The following is a 13,841-nucleotide window of genomic DNA, read 5'->3' as shown; positions in this document are numbered from 1 at the left end:
TTGTTCTAATTCTGTGAAAAATGCTATTGGTAATTTGATAGGGATTGCACTGAATCTGTAGATTACTTTGGGTAGTATAGTCATTTTAACAATATTGATTCTCCCGATTCAAGAACATGGTATATCTCTCCATCTGTTTGTCTCGTCTTTGATTTCTTTCATCAGCATCTTATAGCTTTCTGAGTACAGGCCTTTTGCCTCCTAAGTAGGTTTATTCCTAGGTATTTCATTCTTTCTGATGCACTGGTAAATGAGATTATTTCCTTAATTTCTCTTTCTGATCTTTTGTTGTTAGTGTATAGGAAAGCAAGAGATTTCTGTGTATTAATTTTGTACCCTTCAACTTTACCAAATTCATTGATGAGCTCTAGTAGTTTTCTTTTTTTTAATTAATTAGTTTATTTATTATTTATTTTTGGCTGCATTGGGTCTTTGTTGCTGCATGCAGGCTTTCTCTAGTTGCGGCAAGTGGGGGCTACTCTTCGTTGCAGCGTGTGGGCTTCTCATTGTGGTGGCTTCTCTTGTTGCAGAGCACAGGCTCTAGGCGCACAGGCTTCAGTAGTTGTGTCACATGGGCTCAGTAGTTGTGGCTCGTGGGCTCTAGAGTGCAGACTCGGTAGTTGTGGCGCATGGGCTTCGTTGCTCCATGGCATGTGGGATCTTCCCGAACCAGGGCTCAAACCCGTGTCCCCTGCATTGGCAAGCGGATTCTCAACCACTGTGTCACCAGGGAAGTCCCTCTAGTAGTTTTCTGGTAGCATCTTTAGGATTTTTATGGATAGTATCATGTCATCTACAAACAGTTTTACTTCTTCTTTTCCAATTTGGCTCCTTTTACTTCTTTTTCTTCTCTGACTGCCATGGCTAGGACTTCCAAAACTATGTTGAATAAAACTGGAGAGAGTGGGTATCTTTGTCTTGTTCCTGATCTTAGAGGAAATGCTTTCAGTTTTTCACTGTTGAGAATGATGCTTGCTGTGGGCTTATATATGGCCTTTATTATGTTGAGGTAGAGAAATGTAGATTAAAACAACAATAAGATACCATTACACACCTATTAGAATGGCCAAAATCTGGAATGCTGACAACACCAAATGCTGGCAAGGATATGAAACAGCAGGAACTATCATTCATTGCTGGTGAGAATGCAAAATGGTACAGCAACTTTGGAAGACAGTTCAGCGGTTTCTTACAAATCTGAAAATACTTTTACCATATAAGTCAGCAATTGTGCTCCTTGATATTTACTCAAAGGAGTTAAAAACTTATGTCCACAGAAAAAATCAGATGTTTGGTTTTGTTTTGTATTCGTTTGTTTGGGGTTTTTTGGCTGCACAGCGTGGCTTGCGGGATCTTACTTCTCTGACCAGGGACTGAACCCGGGCTCCTGGCAGTGAAAGCACGGTATCCTAACAACTGGACCACCAGGGAATTCCCTCAGATTTTTATAGCAGCTTTATTCATAATTACCAAAACTTGTAAACAACCAAAGTGTGGTTTAGCAGGTGAATGGATAAATAAACTGTGGTCCATCCAGACAATGGAATATTATTCAGTGCTAAAAAGAAATGAGCTATCAAGCCATGAAAAGATATGGAAGAAACTTAAGTGCATTTTACTAAGTGAAAGAAGCCAATCTGAGAAAGCTGCATACTGTATGACTCCAAGTAGACTGCATTCTGGAAAAGACAAAACTATGAAGACAGTAAGAAGATCAGTGGTTGCCAGGGACTGGGGTGGGTAGGGGGGACAGATGAATAGTCAGAACACAGAGGATTTTAGGGCAGAGAAAATACTCTGTATAATAGCATAATGATGAACACATTTTTCCAAATCCATAGAATGTACAACATAAAGAGTGAACCCGGGCTTCCCTGGTGGCACAGTGGTTGAGAGTCCACCTGCCGATGCAGGGGACACGGGTTCATGCCCCAGTCCGGGAAGATCCCACATGCCGCGGAGCAGCTGGGCCCATGAGCCATGGCCACTGAGCCTGCTCATCCGGAGCCTGTGCTCCGCAATGGGAGAGGCCACAGCACTGAGAGGCCTGTGTACCGCCAAAAAAAAAAAAGAGTGAACCCTAAGGTCATTCATGGACTTTGAGTGATTATGAAGTGTCAGTTTTTAACAAGTCAAAATTGTTGGGGTATGTTGATAATGGGGGAGACCATGCATGTGTGGGGGTAGGGAACATATAGAAAATTTCTGTACATTCCTCTCAATTTTGCTGTGAACCTAAACTGCTCTAAAAATAATAAAGTCTTTAAAAAGAAAAGATAATCAAATCACGTAAAAAAATGCTAGTAGAAAAATAAATTCACATGATTGCTAATAAGCTTTGTTACCTGTATGATATCGATTACTTCATCGAAGTTAGTTCCTGGAAACTTCACCTCTTCTTCATCTGCCTTCATAAATTCTGGAGTCTAAGAAAGCATTTTCAGAAAGTTTTGGTTGTGTTTAATGTCTTTTTAATTTATACCTAATTTATCATAATACCATAGCATAAGCTTATAATTACATGCCCCTATTTTTTATTTTGATATCCTGCTCAGACTTGATTTAACTAGTAAATGAAATCCAAGCTAGTCTCCAAGTTATCATTTCAATACCTATAAAAAACTAGGTATCAGTTTTTCTATCAAGGACTCCACCAACAATGCAACTTAAGTCAATTGATCAAGTTGATATAATTGTGATTTCTCTCCTAGAATTAAGGTAAAGAAATGTGTTTGTATGTATAGATATATGAGTTTACACATATACAAACTCACAAAAAGACAGATACAGAATCAAATAATTTAGAAAGACAAACAAAATAATTATTTTACAAATTTAGCCTCTAGGCCTCACTATATATAATCTAGTCACCAAAAACCACAATAGACAATTCCTGAGAGCAGAATGATGAACAGTCCAAAAAATTATTTGTAATCATATATGTTTTAATAAACTTCTGGTTAAAAAAATTATTGATGAAAAATAAAATTAGGCACAAGAGCCATTCAGGGCCAGTTCTATTTTACTATTTCTGATTGTGAAAAAGTGATGTTCTTCCTCTCCTTAAAACTGTATCCTCAATGAACAAGTTTGCTTACAATAGAGGAAACCTGGGGAAATGTTACAGTGCTATTTTGCTGTGTAGTAAAGTCATAATTTTGTCATTCAATCACAAGCAGCAAAGAAATATTAGAAAGAAATGCATATTTTTGCATCGTGTCAACAGTATGACGACAAAGTAACATCCCAAAACATAAACTCCAATTGTCACTATAAAATTCACATTCAGGAAAACTATAATTTAATTCCCATTTAAATCAAGATTCTTCTCCAAAGAGACAGAAATTCTTTCTTCACATATGAGTCTTACAACTTAAGTTACCAAATAGTTACACTAAGGATTATCATTTTCAGAACATTTATAAATGTAAGGATATTAAACAAACTTTCTTTTTCAAGTTCATAAGCAACTTCAGGGACTTCCCTGGTGGAGCAGTGGTTAAGAATCTGCCTGCCAGTGCAGGGGACAACAGTTCGATCCCTGGTCAGGGAAGATCCCACATGCTGTGTAGCAACTAAGCCCGTGCACCACAACTACTGAGCCTGCGTGCCACAACTACTGAGCCCACGTGCCACAACTATTGAAGCCTAGAGCCCGCACTCTGCAACAAGAGAAGCCACTGCAATGAGAAGCCTACGCACCGCAATGAAGAGTAGCCCCCACTCGATGGAACTAGAGAAAGCCCACGCGCAGCAACAAAGACCCACGCAACCAAAAATAAATTAATTGATTAATTAAAAAAAAAAGCAATTTCACATTTGTTTTGAATCTTTTCCTTAAAACGAAAATTATTAAAATAGATTATAATGGAAGACTTTGCATGGAATAACATTAGTTAAAAATCCATAGTAAGACATTGCTCAAAGATATAGAATACATTTCTGAACATACCTGTATCCAGGTTTTCAGAGGAGGAGGAGGAGATGCTTCTTTGGGACAAGACGGAGATAGACCAACATCAGCACTACCATTTGAAATGCTGTCAATATCTACATTGGGTAATACCTAAAACAGAATACAACATCCAGTTTTCAGTTCATCATTTTGACTTAAATATTTGTGAATCTATGTATCAATAACATATTTAACTTTTTATTGCAAAGTCAATGGATAACAAATTTAAATTATGAAAGCGTATTTTACAAAATTTGGAAAATAAAAGGGAAACACAAAGAATCCTATTATCTTACGACAACATCATTTTTACTATTCCCTTTATGTTTTTACTAACCACTTATGCATAGCTAAAATCTAAAACAGTTTCATTCCTGATTTTCCATTGTAATTAGGTCATAAACACCTTACTATACTTCCATATAGACTTCATAATAGTATTTTAAATGACTATATAGTATTTCAAGAAAATACATGCCTTATTTAATCATTTCCTGTTGGTAAACATTTAGGATATTCACTATTAGATAGATAGATATATATCACTCCAAAAAACGTCATATATACATAGGGTTTTTTTCCCTGAACTTTGAATTATTTCATTATGCTAGATAGCCAGATATTAGGCTAACTTCTTGAGCCAAAAAGCATAAATATTTAAGATACTTGGTAATTACTGCCCAAATGCAATGAAGAGCTCTATTTCCATCATCAAAAACATAATTAATTGTTTTATCCAACCTTCACCCAAACTAGATAATAGAAGTGTTTCAGCCAGAACAGTTTTTAAATGGAGGTATATTATTGTTATTTTAATTTGCATTACCTTGGTAACTAGCAAGATTTAAATTACTCAATTTGATTGCTTATAACTTCCTCTTCTGTAGAGTCTTATACATGTTCTTTGAATATTTCTGGATTTGCTCTTATGTTTTCTTATTAATTTATGGAGGTTTTTATATTTAAAAATTAAAACTTTCTGTCATATTCCTTTCATATGTTCTCACTGTATGTTGTTTTTCCTTTTCATTTAGGAATCTTTTACATATATAAGTTTTAGATTTTATAGATTCAAATCTATTTTCTATCATAACTAAGATTTTTCCTCTATATCCAGACTTAACTTCATTTTTGATAAGGACTACACGCAATTATCTTCTAATTCTTCTATGTTTTTATATCTTGTAGTTATACTTTAGCCTATTGCCTATTTGGAACTCACTTGATACACAGTAAAAGTTTAGAGTCTAAAACCGATCTACTTTCCACACTGCTAACTAATTATAACATACATTATTTCATTTAAAATAATCTTATTTCCCCCTGAATGAACTATCTATCACATATTACAGTCTTTTTAAATAACCAAGGCTATTTCTGAAATAGGACCAGTATCAAAACACTTTAACTTTTCTAAACCTTTGTTCTTTCAAATGTCAAAATGATCCTAAAGTTCAGGTTTTAAAAAAATATGGCTTTTATTGTTTTTAATACAATTTCACTTAAATTGTACATTAACTTAGGAAGAATTGTCATATTGAATATTTAAGCTTCACATTATAAGTTCTCTCTCCATTCATTCAAGTCCTCTTATATATGTTTGTATAAAATTAAAGTATTAATTATATAAGACAAACACATTAAGTCTTTTTAAAATTAATTATTATATACTATTGAATTGTTCCCTTTGGAATATCATCAAGTCAACTGGATATGAGTTATCAGCTTAGAAAAGATAGCTTAAATCATGCAGAACAAGGATAGCAATATCACATTAATATCATAGTTTTAAAGAAGGAAAGACCCATCATGAAAGCACAGTTTTCATGAAGCGATATAATAGATTTTAAGTACTAAAGTTAAGCCAAATATTTTTTTCCTTAAATTTTTCTGTTCATGCACACTGAATACCTGCACAGTAAGCTGAGGAGGATCCCTTTTTTCTGACTTCATTCCTACAACTGCTATGTTAGGTTTCTTTACTCCAGTTTCTGTTTTTCGAGATGATGGTGGAATAGAAGTAGTCACTGTTACAGGGTGTGGCTTGTTTACAATTACTCCAGCAGGTGGCATGGAATCACTATTACTTTGGGTTTGTCCTAAAAAATTTGGGGGGAAAAGAAGTCAACCATTTCAGAAGTAAAGAGAAATTCTAATATAAAACCTAGATCTTTATGCCTAAATTCTCATAGGAAAGGAAAGCACTATCTGCAATCACCTTTTCCTCTATCATCACCACTGCCATCATACTCACCATGTCATCCTTTTAGCAGCGACTAACATTAGGTGCTCATATGTACTAAACAGTTCACATACACTATCTAATTTAAATAAGCCTATGGAGTATTAATATTATCCACATTTTACATTTGAGGGAGCAGAGGTTTAGAGACATAACTTAATTTGCCAAAGGTTATGACAGTAAGTGGCAAAGCCAAAACTAAAGTATATTGCATTGTGTTGTATTATTTTTATTCTCAAATCTTCATAGGGCAGCAACAGACAGAAATAAAACCGACAACAAAATACTAGTGTTTGACTACCAATAAAGAGCACGTAGGCCAACTATCTGCTAACTATCATAGCTGTCAAAATTTTGTTACCTTTCACTTCAAAAGTTCCACTTGTTTCCTAAATTTCAAAGTAAAGAGGGACAGTGCAGTGCATTCATTAAAAACACAGACTCTAAAGTCACACTGCCTGGGTTTGACTCTTGGCTCCACTCTAGCTATGTGGCCTTTGACAAATTACTGAACTCTTCTGTGCCTCAGTTTCTTCATTTATAAAATTGGTACATTACCATGCATTTTATACAGTGGATTAAATAAGTTAATATATATAAAGTGCTTAGATCTGTCCCTGGCACACAGTAAGGACTTTATAAGTATCAGCTATTATTTTAGTAGAAGACATGTTTGAACAGACAGCTACCAAGTTGACATGCCATTAACACATAATATCAAAAATAAAAAATTCTCTTATGTTGAAAAATATTCACATTTAAATAATTCACCAAAATTAAGAATCGCAGTGATATTTAAAGAAAAAAATAGCTATCAAAATTTGAAGAGCTAGTGTGAGAACAAAAATTATTTGCTCAACTTTTACAATGATGGATCTGAGAGGCCTCAAATAAGTTAATAACAAACTATTAGCTTAGAACACACAACTACATAATTTTTACTTATCACGGCCTAGTGCAAAAGTATATAGAAGGTAATTCAAAGTACTTTCTCGTAAGATATGATGATATTAAACCAATCAAAATCCTCAAGTTCTTTAATTATTATGAATATCTATGACATGTCTAAACATTATTTTAATTTCATTTCATCTACAGATATATATTATAAAATACCAAAAGAATGTTTCCTGTAAGTGAAAATATAGCATCATTTCAGAGACTGCTACTACACAAGTAAGACACATTCTGAGGTCCTACTCACAAATACAAACAACACATAAAGGAAAAGGTAGGTGACTACTATGTCAGTATCACTTTGTAATTTCTGCTATTGCTGATTAGAATTCTAAAATTTACCCCATATATTTTGTTGCGTCTTACCTAAAAGAACTGCCATAGGAATTAGATGACCTTCCAGTGTACCTGAAAAAGTAGGCATTTCCCGGCTTGGGCTGAACAAATACTGCTGCTCACCAGGAGACAGTGTAGTTATGGTATGTTGCAGTTTAGAATCTGTCTTTGTAGGTTTTGTTGCATAAAAGTCAGTTTGTGTTCTTATTGACTTCACTTTAGTGCCTATAATAATGACCAATGGCAGATATTTTAAAATATTGTTTGAACATCTACTATGCAGTCATCTACAAATATAGCAACCCTTCTTCACAGAAAGATCTCATTCTATATAATAAGGTTACAGGGCCCCAAAATATAAGTAAACCAGGGGTTGGCAAACTTTTTCTTAATTGGTCAGATAGTAAATATTTTAGCCTCATTGGCCGTGTGGTCTCAGTGGCAACATCTCAACTCTGCTGTTGTAGCATGAAAGCACTCATAGACAATACTTAAATGAATGAGGATAGCTATGTTCCAATAGAGCTTTATTTATAAAAACAGGCAGCTGACCTGCAGGTCATGGTTTTTCAACCTCTGAATAGATATAACAACTTGTGCAGCTACTATGATAGAAAAGATACAATAACTAGAATAAAATGTTGAATAAAGATTCAAAAGAATATTCAGAACGTATTATTTAACTCGTTACGTTTTTTCCTATAAGAAAGTTAATAATCATTTTTGGAATTGAAAATTTTTTCATCCTCTCATTATTCTGTATAACCAGGCTTTATCCTTTGAAATTATGTACAGATAATCAAATTCTATACTTATTAAAACCTTGCAGAAGTTAATAACATTATACATTTTTAATCACTAGTAAACCTATATAGATATTAAATCCTGAATTCTTAAATAATTAGAAGTTATCTGTCTCTCTGGAGAAGAACATAAATTTCTGTGGAACCTGAGAAAAGTGAAGAAAACTAAAAGTGTAAAGGAAAAGAAACTAAAATCTCCTCTATTGATAAATAAATACCTGACATTTCTACATTTTTACTTTTAATATAAGAGTAGTTTTATAAATCTAGACTTTTAAATATAGTTTTATGATCCGAGGAAGAAAAATATTAGTACCACATCTATATATTTTTTTCATCATGTTCTCAAGTATTCATTCATTCAATTGAAGGAATATTTTTCTTGAATGTTTATTTATTTTTGATAAATTTATTTATTTATTTTTGGCTGCATTGGGTCTTTGTTGCTGCGTGTGGGCTTTCTCTAGTTGTGGTGAGCGGAGGCTACTCTTCGTCGTGGTGCATGGGCTTCTCATTGCTGTGGCTTCTCTTGTTGTGGAGCATGGGCTCTAGGTGCACGGGCTTCAGTAGTTGCAGCACACGGGCTCAGTAGTTGTGGTGCATGGGCTTAGTTGCTCCATGGCATGTGGGATCTTCCTGGACTAGGGACCGAACTCATGTCCCCCTGCATTGGCAGGCGGATTCTTAACCACTGTGCCACCAGGGAAGTCCTCCAGTTTAAGAGGATTAAGACAATGTCTTACTCTTTGTGGCCTTCATAATACCTAGTATAATAATAATGGACACATAAAAGGTATTTGTAAAAAACTTTTTAATTGAACCCTAGCTAGACCTAAGGTAGGTTTTCTTTTTCTTTTTCTGTTTCCACCCAGTTTTGTTTAGTCTAAAAGGGATGCTGTTGCTTATTTCTTACTATAATACAATAGATTAGTTTGAATTCTGGGCTTCCAGGCAACCACCTCAGAGAAGACTGCCATTTAATTTACTTGCTACAAACAAATGGTTCTTCAATGGAGGGGACCTCTGCGGTGGTACTGATACCTCTGCTTCCATGTTTGTACTGTAGGTGCTATATAGAATCTGAAAGGTGCCTAGCAGTAACTTCTCTCACTGCTAACACTCAGAAACTTAAAGGCAGAGGGGGAAGTGAATGTAGATAGTGTCTAATAGTAACATCATAGTAAGCACTTTTAATGCTTTTAAAGATTTAAAAAATGTATTTAAAGATTTTTTAGAAACAATATCAAAGTCAGATGTACACGGGCTTAGTTGCTTAGTTGTTCCACAGCATGTGGGATCTTCCCGGACAAGGGTTTGAACCCATGTCCCCTGCACTGGCAGGTGGATTCTTAACCACTGCACCACCAGGGAAGCCCCTTGAATGTTTATTTAAAATATATTTTTTCAGCATTTAAAATGTGTTTGGCATCATTCCAGACACAGGGACTACAAGTACTGAATAAACCAACTGTATTCATGTAGCTTACACTCTAGTAAGGAAAAAAATTGATAAACAAATAAAAGTATAATGTCAGATGGTGAAAAGTGCTATGAGGAACAACAGGCAGAGCAAGGGAATAGAGAGGGTTAGATGATAACATTTTGGATAGGATGGTCAACATAGACCTCTCTGAGGAGCTAACAGCTATGAGCAGAGATTGAAAGAACTGAGTGAGCCATGCAAGGGTCTGAGGGAAAAGCCCTCCAGGCAGAGGGAATAACAGGCACCAAGGCCCAAGGAGGAGCCTGGGTCCATAGGTTCTCAATCACTTCTACCATTAAAAGGGTTACTTCATAAAGTGATTTTTGGATTTAAAAGTATTTTAAAACCTTAACTTATTTTTTTGCAAAGGCTTACCAAACCCCAAATATAAGTCAATAGCAAGGTCTAAGAAACAAGGAAACATTAGGGTAAATATCATCCACAAGCCTAGTAAAATAAAATCTATAGGATTTCAAGATAAACTGACACCCTATATGATCAACTAACTTTTGGAAAGGAAAGGAAGGAAAAATAAAGCAACTGCCACAGCTCCAACTTCCAGAAAGGATCAGAAAGGAAAATGAGTTGGGATCCATGAGTGACAGCATGTTGTCAAAGTGCCTTACAGACTGCTAAAGCAACAAGTTGAGAAACTTCAAAATGTAACCAAAGTCAACGGACTCAATATTTAACTAAGAGTTATATTTAAATATACTAGTGAAATGGTAGGTGTGAGTCAAAACATATAGTGATAAATAAAGATATTTTTAGTTGTGTACAAAAGTAACAAAAAATTTTCCCCTTTGCTAACTAAGGCTCTTTGAGGACAAACCAAACTGCAAAAGTGCCCATAAGCACTTTTATGATAATGTACAGCATATGGCTTATCTTTCTGTTCATAAAGAATGTGATGGGGCTTCCCTGGTGGCACAGTGGTTGAGAGTCCGCCTGCCAATGCAGGGGACGCGGGTTTGTGCCCCTGTCCGGGAGGATTCCCACATGCCGCAGAGCGGCTGGGCCCGTGAGCCATGGCCGCTGGGCCTGCGCATCCGGAGCCTGTGCCCCGCAACAGGAGAGGCCACAGCAGTGAGAGGCCCACGTACCCCAAAAAGAAAGAAAGAAAAAACAAAAAAGAATGTGATGGAGTAAGTTTTGCAAGGAAATGTCTACGTTCCCTAGATTATAATTTAAATTGCTTAAAAGTCATCATCTCATAAATTTTCTCATGCTTTATCTGAAGATACCATCTAATCCTATTTTTTCCCCACTGATCCTATCTTGAATCTGGTCTATTTTTCCTTACTTTCCTAAAAGGAAATATTTCCATCCCTAAGCATTACATAATTTGAACAGTATTTATAAGTAATAAAAAGCAAAAATTAAACTTTACATATTAAACCGATACCACAAAAAATGAGTTTTATCACCAAAAAATGAGGTTCCTTACCTTTAACTTGTTCTATTACTTTTGGTCTCTGTGGTCTGGACTTAGGAGATGGAGAATTAAATCTGAGATATGGTCCTTTTTTAAGAGTGCTGCGATGACCCTGATAAACTGGTTTTCCATAGATTTGTAACATATAATCCTTGTCTTGTACCACTGTGGTTGCTTTCAAAAACCCCTAAGTACACAAAGTTATTCAACTCACCAGCAAAATAGTCATCAAACACTTATCTCATTTTTCTAAAAACTCCTTTTGCCAGCTTAAGTACTATATTAAGAATGATCAGGTCAGGAAAGTCCTCTATGTTGAATGGCTCTTAAATTCTGGAGATAGTTCTCAAACTACAGTTGTAAAGTTTTCCAAAGCATAAAAATTAAATACAAAAATCATCCACCCAAAAAACATGAAGGTTCTTACACTACTAAGCATAGTATCAGCACCAAAAAGTAAGCTTAAATACATTTTACATATGAAAGTAATAACTGTCAAGTACAGTAAAATAACATAAATCAAGTCTTTAAATAATTTCCTACATTCCTGATCTCACCTTCAATCATAATCTAAATGCCACAGAAAGGTAGCATTTATTGAGCATCTATTAAGTACTTAGTACTGAATTAATCAGATGCTTTATGAATCTGCCCAACAATCCATGTTTGGCATTAACAAAGTTACAGCTTAGTTAGAACAGCCAAAAAATTCCCTCTAGGATCTAGTACCATGCCTCCCAATCACTAGGCACTAAACAGACATTTGTTAAACTGAAAAATAAACAAACTAAAATTGATACACACACACACATATACAACATACAAAGATGAAATACAATTTTGAATACCATGAACTAGAGGATCTAATTTTTGGACTAGATGATCTCTAGATATACCTGCTGTAACTGAAATACTGTGATTATAAGTGTGAGATGTCAGAAGGAAGGAACTGTGTACTTTGTGCAGTGATTTCTACATTATGGATATCCAAAACTCTAAATATCAATAGTTTAAAGATGGTTTTACATTTGTATAGTCATTCATATTTTTAAAACATTTTCACAGTCATTTCATTATTTATGTCTTTAAAAAATGATCAATTATAATGCAACATTTACATCACAAAACCAGATTAGGATCTTACCTCTTTTCTCTCTTTCTGTAAGCTTGAAGCAGGCATGCTCCTTGTAGGTGGATTTCTAATTTGCTCCTCTTTTTGTTTTTGAGAATGTTTTCTTGGAATTACAGAGTTGTTTACCATTTTGTCTTGTGTGTTGGTTTTAATATCTTTACTCATGTTCTGAACTCTCTTGGTCCTTTGGTTCTTCTGATCAAATCTCTTTTGTTCATAATCTTTTCTTGCCAGTTCATCCTTAACATAACCAAAATTAAAATTACTTAAAATCTATCCAAGTAGTAATGCTTTCACATCAAAAGTACTAGAATTCATTTTCTGCTGCTATAGAAATATAATTTAGCAGTTTTAAAGGCTTTATAAGTAAATGATATTGGTTTACATATGAATAAAAATTCTTTTTAGAATAAACGAAAAATTTAAAAGACTGGTGTTTTATGGAGCAGAGGGAATGAGAAATAGTAGATGATGTTCAGGGATAAGAGGGCAACTTTTCATTATAAAGCTTTTTACACTTCTTGATGTTTAAACCATATGAATATAGTAACTGTTCCAAAAATTAAATTAAAAAATAAGTTTCCAAAAAGTAAACAATTTTGTAATAAAACGCTGAGATTTATTTATAAATTAAAGTTACTTGTAGGTTTAAACAAGCATATTTTGCATGAAATCCACAGTTATAGAGTGACATATATTGCTAGTCGTCTGCAGAACCAGATATGAACTCCAAGTCTTCTGACGCTTAGCTCACTTTTTTTCTGGCGCATTACATAGCAGTTAATATAAATTCTTTATAACCACATTAAAGATATATATTCTTAAAACAACAGTGTTTAAAAGTGTATATTAGGGAATCCCCTGGCGGTCCAGTGGTTCAGACTCTGTGCTTTCACTGCTGAGGGCCCAGGTTCGATCCCACAAGCTACACAGTGAGGCCAAAAAACCCCCCAAAAACAAAAAACAAGAAAGAAACAAAAATAAATCCCCCAAACCAAAAAAACTAACACTTCATCTTCTACCACTGTGAGTACGTAGATACACACATCTTACAGTCAGGAAAAAACACTTTCCATCCCAAGGTAAAAATGAGTTACTCTGTCTAGTTTTGCTTCTTCAAATACATAGAATTTTAAGAATTTCCTTTAAATTACTGACCCCTTGATAAAAACAACTGTCGTGGATTTTTGCAATGCTAATGTCTGAAGATACACCATGAGCTTTGTGGAGGTGAGAAAGTGGCGGTTTTTCCAGCTGGAACTGACTTCTCTAAACTTAGTAACCTTAAAAATCTTGTGGAGTATTTTCCTTTTAAGTAACTTTGATGTTTTTACTTTGGTAAGCCAATGCTTCTAAATCTGCTGTCTTTTTTTTTAAAGGATCCTTTTTTGTAAGTATACTTCTTTCTTTTCTAAATGCTTTTGCTAAATTTTCTTTCAAATCACTCATATTTTAGTTATTATCCACAATTTTCCAGTTAACAGCCATAATATAATTT

General features: G+C 34.6%; 1 protein-coding gene across 6 annotated transcripts in view; it reads right to left on the bottom strand.

The window, feature by feature from the left end:
* Positions 1 to 13,841, bottom strand: part of KIAA0586 (KIAA0586 ortholog) — a 105,697-nt gene that overhangs the window by 69,929 nt on the left and 21,927 nt on the right. For all 6 annotated transcript variants that reach the window (XM_033404680.2, XM_033404677.2, XM_049706364.1 and 3 more), the window contains 6 exons: positions 12,356 to 12,583; positions 11,224 to 11,398; positions 7,521 to 7,715; positions 5,867 to 6,054; positions 3,953 to 4,066; positions 2,346 to 2,426 (listed from right to left, as the gene is read on the bottom strand). In XM_033404680.2, the coding sequence (XP_033260571.1) occupies positions 2,346 to 2,426; positions 3,953 to 4,066; positions 5,867 to 6,054; positions 7,521 to 7,715; positions 11,224 to 11,398; positions 12,356 to 12,583 (981 nt within the window). The remainder of the gene's footprint in view (positions 1 to 2,345; positions 2,427 to 3,952; positions 4,067 to 5,866; positions 6,055 to 7,520; positions 7,716 to 11,223; positions 11,399 to 12,355; positions 12,584 to 13,841) is intronic.

This window comes from Orcinus orca, chromosome 2 (genome assembly GCF_937001465.1).
Source record: "Orcinus orca chromosome 2, mOrcOrc1.1, whole genome shotgun sequence".
NCBI classification, from domain to species: domain Eukaryota; kingdom Metazoa; phylum Chordata; class Mammalia; order Artiodactyla; family Delphinidae; genus Orcinus; species Orcinus orca.
Note: the sequence above shows the minus strand (reverse complement) of the source record. Positions and strands in the feature narration are given on the sequence as shown.